The sequence below is a fragment of the Suncus etruscus genome, chromosome 1 (assembly GCF_024139225.1).
Source record: "Suncus etruscus isolate mSunEtr1 chromosome 1, mSunEtr1.pri.cur, whole genome shotgun sequence".
Classification (NCBI taxonomy): domain Eukaryota; kingdom Metazoa; phylum Chordata; class Mammalia; order Eulipotyphla; family Soricidae; genus Suncus; species Suncus etruscus.
In genome coordinates, this window is record NC_064848.1 from 140449912 (window position 1) to 140463956 (window position 14045).

Consider the following 14045-nt stretch of genomic DNA (forward strand, 5'->3'; position numbering starts at 1 on the left):
AAGCTCATATTTAAGCCTTAATGCAATTTGATATGAATTAGGTAAAATAATACAGGCTCATTATTTATGACATAGCATGTAAATAATAGTTTTTTTTTTTTTTTTTGGTTTTTGGTTTTTGGTTTTTGGGCCACACCTGGCGGTACTCAGGGGTTACTCCTGGCTGTCTGCTCAGAAATAGCTCCTGGCTGGCACGGGAGACCATATGGGACACCGGGATTCCAATCAACCACCTTAGGTCCTGGATCGGCTGCTTGCAAGGCAAACGCCGCTGTGCTATTTCTCCGGGCCCAATAATAGGATTTTTTATGATAGAATTATACATGAGGTTGCACATACTTGGTTTTGATGTTTGTGTATAATTTGGCTGCAGTGCTCATGGTGGTTGATGACACACTTGGTTGCTGTACCTGTACACTTTAGTTGTGCATGCTTGCCTTTTGCTGTATGTCAGAGAACTTATACTTTTATTTAAAAAATTTTTTATTGTGGTCGAAGTGAATTACAAATCTTTCACAGTAATATTTAAGGCACATAGTGATAATGAATGAGGGGCATTTCCACCACCAGTGTTGTCCTCTCTCCACCCCTGATCCCAGCATGCATTCCACATTTTCTTTTTTTTAGCCCCCCATAATGCTAGTGCAACTGTTCCCCCCACCCCTTGTACAGCTTGTTGTAGATTGGGTATCGATTCTATTGTCATTTATTGTGGATTTGCTATTCAAGTCTGATCATTTTTTTATATCCACTAAATGAACATATGATTGTCCAGTCCAATTATGAGGCTGAGCCCCAGTATTCACAACTGGCAGTGTCCCTGGGATTACAGTGGGCATATTGGTGGTTCAGGGATCTAGCACATGGCCCTACTTTCTGCCAAATGCCCATGCCTCTGTTGCTAGTTTTTGTTTTGTTTTGTTTTGAGAAATTTTTATTTTTATCACAGTGGATTAAAAATCTTTCACAGTAATATTTTAGGTACATCGTGACATTGAATCAGGGTCATTCCCACCACCAATATTGTCCTCCCTCCACCCCTGTTCCCAGCATGCATCCCATATCCCCCTCCTTTGCCCCACGGGCTGCTATTATAAGTGGTCCCTTCTGTGTCTAGTGAATTGGTATCTATTCTGTTGTTGTTGGCTTTGAATTTGGTGTTTAAGTCTAATCATTTTTTATTTCTACTTGATATTCATATGATTGTTTGGTCTTGGTACCTTCCCTTATTTCTTCTCCAATTTGTGAGGTAGAACAGGTGGTTCAAGTTATATGGTTCTGTTAGAAGGAAAGAAGAAAAAAGGGGGGGAGGGCAAAAATCAAATAAGCAAAATATGGGAGGAGTCCTTCTAGTGGCTATAAATCTAAATTTAAGAAGAAAGGGGAAAAGGAAGAAAAACATAACAAAAATACAAAAAGAAAAAAAACAAAACAAAACAAACAAAAAAACAACCAACCCGAAAAGCAGCAAAGCAATAAGCCTAGTTTTTAAACATAGTAGGAATGTGAAGTTAATTTATAAAGAGCCAGCGTATTTGTTATAATATAATGTAATATTCCTTGGTGTGTGTGGGTTTATTCTGTACTACGTCTACTAGAAAAATGCTCACAGACTCACATAGGAGTTTCTATAGTTATGTCTCTGTGTACTGATAATTTTATTTTTATGGAAGAGATTTCAAAATGAGAATGCTAGTGAAATAATATGAACATTTGAAAAATATTTTTGGTGGTTATTTATTTATTTATTTTGGTTTTTGGGTCACACCTGGCAGTGCTCAGGGGCTCCTCCTGGCTCTATGCTCAGAAATCGCCCCTGGCAGGCACCGGGGACTATAGAATGCCAGGATTTGAACCACCGTACTTCTGCATGGAAGGCAAATGCCTTACCTCCATGCTATCTCTCTGCCCTGAACATTTGAAATTTTAATAGGCACTGCAGATTTAACTTCCCCCTGGATTCCTGATAAGTAGGTTTTAATTTCTTAGTTTGGTGAGTGAAAAGAGAATGTCAGTCTTTTTTGCTGTCACAAGTTATACTCAGGGATTTAAGAAAGTTGTGTGTTTTTTTTTGTTGCCAGTTTAATGATTTCAGTGACAACTGTTCTCTTCATTTTCTATTTTATCATATTCAGTGAGAAAATTTTATAGTTTAGATATGTTTTCTAGTCACATGAGCTATAAACAAACACCTTTTTCTAAAATAATCTTGTTTCTTCCTGTTATTTTATAATCTGAAATTTAAAAGATTAATTAAATGTGATAATCATTTTTCTTTTATAGTTTTATTTTTTACTTTTTTTTGGTTTTTGGGCCACACCCGGTGACACTCAGGGGTTACTTCTGGCTATGTGCTCAGAAATCGCCTCTGGCTTGGGGAACCATGATGGGAGGGGGGGGGGGAATCGAACGCAGTCTGTCCTAGGTTAGCACATATAAGGCAAATGCCCTACCGCCTGAGCCACTGCTCTGGCCCTTCTTTTATAGTTTTAAAGCAATTTTTGTTTGTTTTATTTTGGGCCACACTCATCAGTGCTCAGGACTTAACTCTGCTCTGCACTATGGGGTTGCTCCTGGCAGATGTGGCGGACCATATGCAATACTGGGAATTGAACCTGGGTCAGCATGCATGGCAAGCCAACCTATCTGCTATACTCTAGTCCCATTTTTTATAGCTTTTTTATTTCTTCTCTTGACAGCTTTGGTTGTACATATTCTATTGGCCACTAAATATTTTTCCTAAGGTGTTTGTAAATGTATATATGTGTATGTACATATAAATCTGGGGATTAATTTTATATATGTTAGAAAGAGGTTAATTTATTTTTTACATATAATCATTAACTTTGAAGTGTTGTTCCAACTGAAATAAAATAATACCTTAAATATTAAATTTTCATTTAATACTGAGCTCAATAACATATTTTGTTTTTGTTTTCCTGAGGTAATGATCTCTTCCCATACTAGTCCCTTTTGTTCTTAGGTATAAAGAATTTGAAATGCTTCAAAAGCTGATAAGATTATCTCCATTTTAAAAATAAAATTTCTTGTCTCTTTTTTTTATCCATTAATTTTTGCCATGTAGTCTTTTTTGTATTGTACTCAGACCTAGGGTAAACTCTAAGTGGCTGATACCCCAGTCCTGTGTCATGTGACTTTTAGTACACTATTTCCCTTGTTCTTTGTTTTCTGTGGATCACCAAGCTCCCTTCTCAGTAATTATTTTTAACGAATTGGGCAAGTTTCTCAGAAAAAGGAGTCAAGTCTAAGGCTAGTGATCTTTAAGTCCTTAGTGGGCCACAAAGACTGACAGATTGTCCCAAGAGTACTTCTCTTGGAAACGTGGATCACCTTGGTTCTCATATGGCCAACATTTGTCTTGTGATGGATTTGTGTTGTTGTAATATTAGGACTGGATATGATCAGAAATACACTCAAACTTCTATCTTTCCAAACCCCTCAAAGTAACATACCTTCTTTTTCTAGCTTGTATTTTAATTTTCTTTTATCTGTATTTAGTTAGGAGTTACAGGAGTGATGAAAGAATGAATGCATTCTGTACTTTTATGGATCCATTATGTCATTTTCTTTTTGGTCTATTCATATTGTTATCAAATAATTAAATACCTAGGGTTGTGAGGTTAAAAGTTTCTACTAACTTATACATTCTCAGCATTTTATTTTCTTTTAAAGTACTCCCTTAATCAGACACCCTCACTTTCTGGCCTTTCTTTTTCGTTATTTTTATTTTTTCTCAGTCTTCAGCTGCTTCATCTTTCTTTTCTGGACACCTCTATCTGATGGATCCCTCAAACCTTTTCAGACCTCTAGCTTTCTCTTTTCCAGCTCTATCCCTTCCTTAAGTCATCTCTCTCCACTCCATGGCTTCAGGTGTTTACAAGAGATACACTGACCTTGAAAGAGAAGTTGTTTTCAAAGCTGGTATTCCTCTTGAATTTTGGTCTCCTACACAATTGCAGGCTTTTCAATGGGTGTATAATAGCATTTCAGAAATGACCAGATCACAGCATAGGGTGACTGTTTAAACGGCCTTGACTTAGCATTTAGTGGTCCATAAGCTCGTTACTCACATTGTAACAAGGTTAGTACCACCATATCATGCAGGCGTATTTTTTGGTGGGGAGCTCACACCCGGTAACACTCGGGTTACTCCTGGCTGCGTGCTCAGAAATCGTAACTGCTTGGTGGACCATATGGAATACCAGAGGATCGAACCGCAGTCCTTCCTAGGCTAGCACCACTGCTCCGGCCCCATGCAGGCCAATTTTTATCTTGTTTTATTATACTTTTATTCATAATAGTATTGTTTCTTACTACTATTTTGCCATTATGAAGATGTTCATTAGTTTTCCAGGTGTTGAAGAATGTTAATCATCTATTAATATTTTTATTCACTTCATTTCATATTACCTGGTGATTTGCCTCTTTCTTTGATTCATTAAAATTCAAAACTTATATTAAACACAGTGGCTTAATCTTTATTAGTTTGTAGTTATAGTTTTCAATCAACAAGTACTTTGTGCTTTAAATTCCCCTTGGTTTTACAAATTTTGAATTTTCCATATACCTGTCATTAGTCACTTTGCTACTGTCTATTTTTCTAAGGTAATATTTCTACTATTCTTCCAACCCATATTCAACCTGTCTTAACCACATATATGTACAGCTTTATTAAAATGTGTGTGTTGTCATTTATATAACATTGTTTCTGCTTTATTTTACTTACTGTTTTATTTACTACTTTTTGCTCAGTAGTTTTTGTTGTTAGTATTTTGTATTAGCAATTTAGAATGTTGGCAACATTTTAATTTTAATCTTGTCTAATTCTAACTTTTTCTTTGGGGGGGGCACAACTGGCGGTGTTCAGGGGACCTGAGATGCCAGGAATTGAACACAGATCAGTGTTTTGCAAGGCAAATGCCCTATGCACTGTATTATTGCACCAGCCTCTAATTCTAAACTTTTAAGTAGTGTTCCTAAAACTGCTTTCTTCTTTCTCAGTTTCAGAAAATTATTCTGAGGAGCTCTGAAAGATGATGAAATGAGCCTTTCTATAAGTCATTGAAATCCTCCCTGCCTCAAATTTATTGTGCTTTGTCTTTTTTTGTTTGTTTTGTTTTCTGTTTTTTGTTTTTTGGGCCACAACCGTTTGATGCTCAGGGGTTACTCCTGGCTAAGCGCTCAGAAATCGCCCTGGTTTGGGGGGACCATATGGGATGCCTGAGGATCGAACCGTGGTCCTTCCTAGGCTAGCGCTTGCAAGGCAGACACCTTACCTCTAGCGCCACCTGTCCGGCCCCGTGCTTTGTCATTTTTATGATCCAAGTTTACTCTAGTTAGGGCCAGAACGTTAGTACAACAGATAGGACATTTGCCTTGCATGCTCTTGACCTGGTTTCGATCCCTCAAACCTACCAGGAGAAATTCCTGAGTACAGAGTCACAGTCTGCTGGATGTGGCCCAGGAAACAGTTACACTGTGCTTCTGTGCAGCCTGGGAAACAAAAACAAACAACCCTAAAATCAGTTTATCTTAATTAGGTTTTATTTGTGCTTTTTAACTTTCATGTCAGTGATTTTTTTTATATTTTATAGATTAAGTATTATTTATTTCTTAAAATATTTTAAGGAAAAATTCTTAATATTTTTGCTTTTAACTATATCACAGTTTTCCCTAGTTCGTATTTTTATGCTGTTTTATAATTTGGTCCTACAGAAATATGTCATATTTTCCTCATATTTTGAAAGCAGTGTGTTAACTTTAGATAATTTGAAAAGTATAAAGGAGAAATATATTTTCATTGAAAGCTGTTTTTAACAATTTATGTTGTCTTTTTCCTCATTCATGAATATTATCAAACTTGGATTCATCATATATATTTAGATATAGATATCACATATATGTTTTTATGTCCAACTTTTATAATTCCTGATTTTTTAAAAAAAATATCATTCCTCATATTCATGTAGGGTAATTACTTTGATATCATTTTATATATCAGTGTTTCTCCTTTGTGAGTGGCGTACGTAATGATTTTTTAATTTTTGTCTTAAGGACTTACCTATTAATGCTCATCAGGGCTTACTCTTGGCTCTGTAGCCAGGGTTACTCCTGACAGTGCTTAGAGTACTCTATGTGGTGCTAGAGATTGAACCAGGATGAGCTGCATGTAAGGCAAATGCCTTATTTACTCTCTCTGGCTCTGTGTTGTAAATTTTTCTCTTAAACCTATACACTTATTAAATAAAATTTTTAAATAAATGTGCTATTAGCTTGGGATAATTTTAGAATTACAGAAAAGTTGCAAATTTAGCTCTCTTGTGCCCCTCGTCTAATTTTTCCTATTGCCAATAATCTTAGGTTACTGTGGTGTCTTTGTTACAACTGAGATCCCGATATTAATTCCCTACTAATGCCTTCTTTATCAGCTAGGATCCCATCCAAGATGCCATAACTTTGAGTTGTCATGCCTTTTTATTCTTCTGATCCATGACGGTGTCTTACTTTTTTCTTTAAAAACATTATATAGGGAGTGCTGAGTACTAATCATGTGCTTTGTTGCATAATACAAAAAAAAGACAAAATCCTTTCTGTGAACTTGTTTTTCTAATGGTCAAACTTGGGTTGTGTCCACTTTTACTCAGAAATGTTTATTTTATATCTTAGGTCATAATGCACTGCTACTTTGTGAATTTTGTTGCTAAAATGATTGCAGTTCTGGCCATTTAGTTTTTGATGTTGGCTCCTTTGTATTGCTTTGGTATGCTTGACTTTTGGGCTTGGGATTTTTATTTCCTTCTTCTTAAGCTGTACAAAATGCTCCAGGCTTATCTTCTGAATTCCTTAGAGATAGCTATTTCCCCTGGAAACCCAGTTTTGTTTTATTTTATTGAAGAACGGTGTGTACAAACAAAATTTTGGGTGTGTGGAGGTACGCGTAGCTATGGGGTATACAGAAATAGAAATACTGTTTCTGTGTGAGCATAGATGTATGTGTAAGCATATTCTGTGTGGGCTTGTTCATACTTTTATCTTTTATGACTGTTTATCTGTTGTTAAGCTAAACATGTCTACACCAACATCTCTAACTCTAATCTAGTTCCACAGAATTTGTACTAACTTCCTGGCCTTCCTTTGCTTCATTCCATTGCATATTTGTTCTAGTATCTTATTTGATACTAAATAAGCCTAGTATCTGAGTAAATTGGTTCAGAATTAACTCCTATTCCTGTAAAAATACCTATCAAATAGTGTCATGTTTATAAATAGTTTCATTTATCTTTAGCCTTACAGTTTCCATTGGTGCTAGCACAATCTTCCAAAGTAACTTTTTTTTTTTTTAAATTGAGCCACACCTGCAGTGCTTATGGGGAACCATGTGGGATGCTAGGGTTTGAACCCAGGTCAGCCATGTACAAGGCATATTTATTGTCTGAATTTTTATCCTCATATTTTTAAATCTTACACTAGTTATTTTTGCTTGTTTGTTTCATTTTCCTTAAATTTCAAGATATTCTGTAGCATCATGTTTTCAGCATCTGGTAGATAAATCTTAAGTTTTAAACACTTGTGTTCTTTAATATGGAAGGTGATCATTGGGCTAAGGCCCAGGAATGCTCAGGATTTCTCAGGCTCTGAGCTCAGGAGTGTGTTGTGTTGGTGCTCAGGCACCTATTTGTGGTTGCATAAGGTTGGCCTTGTGCAAGGTCTGGGGCCTTATGCAAGGCCTAGTGCCTTACCTCTTTTACTATTAAAATCTCCAGCTCCATTAATTTTTAAAAGTTAATTGCTATTATTTCTTTTCTTTATTTTAGGAATATTTTAGTGGATAAACCAAATGACCAGTCTTCAAGGTGGTCATCAGAGAGCAATTATCCACCCCAGGTAAGCTTATGTAGAACTCTTGATATCATCTAGAAGTCAACATTTAAATAGGCATCTGGTTCATATTAGTTATCTAGAATCTAATAATAGTTTATCATTATTTGAAATTATGAAGTAAAATTTTATTTTCTCTGCATAAAATTTGCAAGAATTTTATAGGGAAGTGGAGTGGCGTGTAGGACTTAATGAAATGCAGACTTTTTACATTGTCTATAAGAATGTTTAAAATTTGTTCATATTTTCTCTTTATTACTAAAGATGTGGAACTAAGTTTTCTATTATCTTTTGTGGCTATGTTGAGTAAAAGCGTTCAGGTTGTTACTGTTCTAAGCAGTCATTGATCTGAATACTGGTCTGCACAGTTGTGGCCGCTGCTGCATTTATGATAGACTATCATTATGTAATCTTTGTTTTCTTTTGAGCCTAGTAGCAGTGCTCAGGTAGCCTAGGGCTCAAGGCTAATCCTCTGACTACAGGCTTTATGTTCAGAGTTCAGACCAAGCTATATGGTACTTTCTATTCACACACATCTGTGCTGAGTATCATCAGGGCCATATCCAGTGGTGCTGAAAGGACCACCAGTTATGTTTGATGATGCTCTCATGTCATTGGGTGCTGGGGGTCAAACTTCGGACCTATTTTAGGCAAGATATGAGCCTCTTGTTCTTTCTTATCAGGCTGTGTTTTGTAAATGTTTTAGAAAATGTTACTAAATTGTTTTCAAACAGTGGATCAAATTGTCTTTTATGGAAAAATAAACTTACTATAGTGGATAGAGTTATTGTGCTATTTACGTGACATCAGAACTATCTATCAGCTAAAGTCTTTTCTTAGCAAATAGTATCTAAGGTCACCTAAGTTTAAAAGTTATTCATTTACACACTTTAGTTATTGACAGTTACTGTGTCTATTTATTTGAGGAAGTTAATGGTCTTTTAGGTAAACAGATGGATAAACATAATGTTTTTTCTTTTAGAATAATTCTTGGAATTATAAATACTTGGTCTTGGAATTTATTTTCCTTTATGTTAGGTTTTGACTGCATTCCATTTGGAACACCTGGTGTCTTAAATGTTTTATTATAAAATATAATGCTCAAGAATAAAACAAATCTGGGGCTAGAAAGGTGGTGCTAGAGGTAAGGTATCTGCCTTGCAAGTGCTAGCGTAGGATGGACCTCGGTACGATCCCCTGGCATCCCATATGGTCCCCACAAGCCAGGGGCGATTTCTGAGCACATAGCCAGGAGTAACCCCTGAGCGTCAAATGGGTGTGGCCCAAAAACCAAAAAAAAAAAAAAAAAAAGAAGAAGAAGAATAAAACAAATCTATTTACTCATTAACCACCATTAGAAATGGAAAATTTCTTGGTTGCCTTCAGTAAACATCATATTTTATTTGTCGTCTTATCTGACTGTAGTTACTATAATAACTATCTCAGATTTTGTTAAGTGTTTTTGTAGTACTGTTTATGTATATATTATAAATAGTCTGTGTTTTAGTTATTTAACTGATTCTAACTTTAGTCAAATATGATATAAATTGAATCAAATTTTCTATGACTTGCTTTTTTGTTTTTGTTGTTGGCATTTGGGGAGTGCTTATTTCCGGCTTATTTGGGAAGGCTTATTCCTGGCTCTGCATTCAAAGAACCATTTGAGGTGCCAGAGATTAAACTCAGGTCGGCCATGTGCAAGACAAGCATTCTACCTGCTATTGTACTGTACACCAGCCTCCCTGACTTGCAGTTCTTTAAGCGTGTATTTCTTGTATAGCTTTTTTTATGTAGCTAAGTTTAATCAGAGTTGATTTTCAATATTTTAGAATGTGACTTTACCAAAGTAAAGTAAATATAAATGCCTATTTTGCAATAGGCAGGCCTTTTTTCCTTTTTGTTTTTAATCTTTTATTTGCTATTACTAGCAGCTTGCTGTGAATATTCTTGTTAGATGTGTACTGGCACACCTCATTTTTACAGGAGTTACTATAGGTTATATACCTTAGAGTACAGTTGCTGAGTCATAGACTAATAGTTGTGTCCTACTTTTTTTTTTTTGATGAGGTAGATCTGTTTTTGCTGTCTGTTATAGCTTATACTTTGAAAGCAGTGTTTATGAAAGTTGCCATGCATCACATTCTCTCCATCACTTTCATGGCTAATTTTTGGATTTTTCCAGTCTGGTAGACCTTTTATTCTAACTTAGTGTATTTTTAATTGCCTTATCCTGTTCATATTCAAGCCTTTGCATATGTTGATGAACTTGCATTGTGTCCTCCTATCTTTTCCTATGCCCTATGCATGTTGAGACAATTGAAACGGAATATACTGTTTTTTAAATTATCTTTCTTTATTAACATTTTATTCACCAAATTAAACTCTCAAGTTGTGGGGATTTTATTTTACTGGTTTTCTTTGAGTCATGCTTGACTGTGTGCATATAGGGCTTAATCTAGGCTATGAGCTTAGGGATCCATCATTCCTGGTGGTACTCGGAGGACCATATTTGGTGCTACAATCAAACCTGGGTTGGTAGCTTGAAAAGCAAGTGCTTTACCTGTCATGCTATCTCTTTAGCCCTAAATTATCTCCCCACCCTCCATTTACTGCAGACTATGACAATCTCTTTATTCTGAAATTCCTATTATTATTGAACAGTATTTTGAATATACTAGACTTTTATTTATTTATTTATTTATTTTGGTCACACCTGGCTGCACTTGGCTTACTCCTGGCTCTGTGCTCAGAAATTGCTCTTGGCTGCCTCGGGAGGCCATATGGGATGCTGGGTTTCGAACCACCATCTGTCTTGGGTCGGCTACATGCAAGGCAAACGCCCTACTGCTGTGCTATCTCTTCGGCTCCTGGACTTTATTTTATTTTTTTATTTTTTGGATTTTTGGGTCACACCTGGCTGTGCTCAGGGGTTACTCCTGGCTCTGTGCTCAGAAATCGCTCCTGGCAGGTTTGGGGGATGATATGGGATGCCTGGAGTCGAACTGGGGTAGTCCTGGGTTGGCCACGTGCAAGGCAAACACCTACAGCTGTGCTGTTGCTCTGGCCCCAGAATGTACTGGACTTTAATATCTTTTTTTATTGTTTTCTTATTCACTAAAGATTTATGTAATAAATACACATAGGGTATCTTGGTATTTTTTAAGAAGTGCTTGGGCCAAAGAGATAGTGTAAGAAGTAAGATGCTTTTCTTGTGTGTGGTTCAAATCCCCAATAGTAAATATGGTCCTCAAGCACTAGGGATAAGCCCTGAGTTCTAGAGTAGTTGTCATCAAAATGTTTACACAGACGAGACTTATTCATCATGGAAATTAATAACATTAAATCTGTTTTTCTACATTTTAATTACAACCCAAATATACAGTTGTTCCACAGGATCTCTCTCAAAATATGTCTTACCAGAAAAATATAAGTCTAGTTGTTAGTTTTGTAAGTGAATATGTGGGATGGAATGCCTATAGCTTTAGTGTAAAAATATATAGCAAGTAATATTTATTCTCCTTAGGATTGAGAGCCAGGTTATAATATTTATTTCTAATCCTTGTTTTTAAAATCACAACAGGCTTGAATAGAAAGCATATGCACATATACATAAAGTTCATGAACCTTAAATTGTTTAATTTTTAGGTTATTAGAAGAAATTGTATTAATAAAATCAAAGAACTTCTATTTGGAAATAGAATTGGAAAAAATTTTATGGAAAAATTCTTGAACAAAAATTTTTTGATGGCCCACACCTGATAGAATTCAAGGTTTACTCCTGGCTGTATACTCAAGGAGCTTTCCTGGAGATTATTGCCAGACCATATGTGGTGCTGGGAATCAAACCTACTTGGCTGTGTAAAAGGCAAGCACCCTTTGTACTATCACTCTGGTCTCTAAAACAAGAAATTCTGTCTGGAGATGGAGTATGCTAGGGTCCAGGGTAATGAGGTCTGGAGATGGAGTATGTTAGGGTCCAGGGTAATGAGGTGAACTGCATTGGCACTGAGTAGAGAAGATAAACAAGAGAATTAATCTATTAGTTTTAATCCACATTTGTTACCAAAATTCTCAATTAATCTCGAAACCCTCCCAGAGTGATTTTAGTTTTAAGTATTTTTGGTGTTCATGATCTCAAGCAGTGTTTCTCTGCCCAATGAAAAAATCTTCAAGGAGTCACATGTGAAAATCAAATCAAAGGGATGGGAGTGACTACACCATAGCATAGACTAGACCAGTTGGTAGGACAGGTGACCATAGGATAGGAAGGAAATTGTATTGGAAGGGGGCTTTAGTGAGGACAAGGTTAAGAAACCCAATCTAACAGGTCTCGACAAAAATTAAAAAAAAAAACAAACAAAAAAACAAAGCAAAACAAAAAAAACACACATCTTTCCGGGAGTTGATTGCCTTTATTTGTATGGCTTAGGCAGTCCCCACTAATCATTATTAAAGGAGAGTTAATTGAAATAAAGAATTTGCTAGAAGACCTGCAAAACCATAGTACAAGAATTAAGCTTGGGACCGGAGAGATAGCATGGAGGTAAGGTGTTTGCCTTGCATGCAGAAGGATGGTGGTTCGAATCCTGGCATCCCATATGGTCTCCCAAGCCTGCCAGGAGCGATTTCTGAGTGTAGAGCCAGGAGTAACCCCTGAGTGCCACCAGGTGTGACCTATTTAAAAAAAAAAAAAAGAATTAAGCTTATTGAAATCAAAATAGTTACATACCACATTTAGAGAAATAAAAAATTTATAAGAAGTGGGAACTATTAAAATTGATTAAAACTTGAAAACAAACTAAATTTATATATAAATCCATATGCAAGGCAAGCACCCTACTTACTGAACTATAGCTCCAGAACTTAAAGTGTTCATTCTTAATGAATTTTATTTTTCAGTATTTATTACTAAATCTCTACTTGTAATTTCTCTGTGTAAAAACATAATGGACATTTACTTAGTATGAGAGAAAAACTATTTCTCTGTAAATAACAATACAATTCTGCATCGGTGCTTGGAAAGCAAAAAGTAATAGAATTTATCACTAAAGTCAAAATTTGATTAGACGTTGAAATTTTACTTAAAATGTGTTTCTGTCAGACCTTGTGTTATACTTTAAGTTAGAGGTTTTATATTTCATGTGACTTAAATAAATAAAATTTTATGTATTATTGGTTTTTAATAACATTTTGTTTGTACAAGTTAATTCTTTCACTTGGATTTAGATTGTGATGGATGATATACACATTTGTACATTGCACCTAACTAATAATATGGAAGGCCAATTCAATTTAAACCCAAATTTCAAAGGATAAGTCAACTAGAGGAAGAAAAAAAATTGAAATGATAGGGAATATGACTTAATAAAAAGTTAAGAGATGTGACAATTCCCTTGTATTTTATTCACAAGTTTTTCCAAAAGTCATTACTACATAAATTAATTTGATGTTGATGTAAAAAATAATGACTAAAAGAACAACAATTTTAACTTTTCTATGGCTCCTTGGATGTAAGCGGTATATAATCCTAAACCATTATTACATAGTGTTCAGAGCTGTGATTTGGAGTTAGTGAATCACTGGAGTGCTTGTTGCAGCAAATAGTCAAAGCTCCCATTACTGTCTAGTGGGTTGAATCAGTAATATCACACACAGTCTTGAAAGATTGAGCTGGTCAGTTGGCAGTGAAACTTTGAGTGATTCATAGATGGGGACTCTGAGTCTCTTGATCTTTCTTCTTTAAACAAAGTGATGGTTGCAGCTATAACTGTTCACATAACTAATAAAAGTATTTGTTTCAGAGTTTCAGAAACCAGGAGTATCCCACAGCAAGCTTCTGTTTACATCTCTGATAGAATTTTGTCCTATATCTGCCATTAGTTGTAAGGTAACAAGGAAGACTGGATTGAAAATGGAAGTTGGGTCAGCCTAAACAGTGTTGTTCTAGTTAGTTGATTTTTAATCTTAACTTTGCCTGTTTCTTCATTTATAAAATTAGAATAAGAAGATCCTTATGATTAATATAAAAATAGAGTAAGAGGGTTCTTATGATTAACATGCTTCTGTTCTCTCTATTTCTGCTAAAATGAGATAGGTATACAATACACACTGAGCAGTGAGTGTGTCAGGCAGAAAATTAGGTTTAT

General features: G+C 35.6%; 1 protein-coding gene across 5 annotated transcripts in view; it reads left to right on the forward strand.

The window, feature by feature from the left end:
* MKLN1 (muskelin 1) overlaps nt 1-14045 on the forward strand; it is a 393778-nt gene that overhangs the window by 265318 nt on the left and 114415 nt on the right. For all 5 annotated transcript variants that reach the window (XM_049774456.1, XM_049774465.1, XM_049774473.1 and 2 more), the window contains one exon: nt 7836-7905. In XM_049774456.1, the coding sequence (XP_049630413.1) occupies nt 7836-7905 (70 nt within the window). The remainder of the gene's footprint in view (nt 1-7835; nt 7906-14045) is intronic.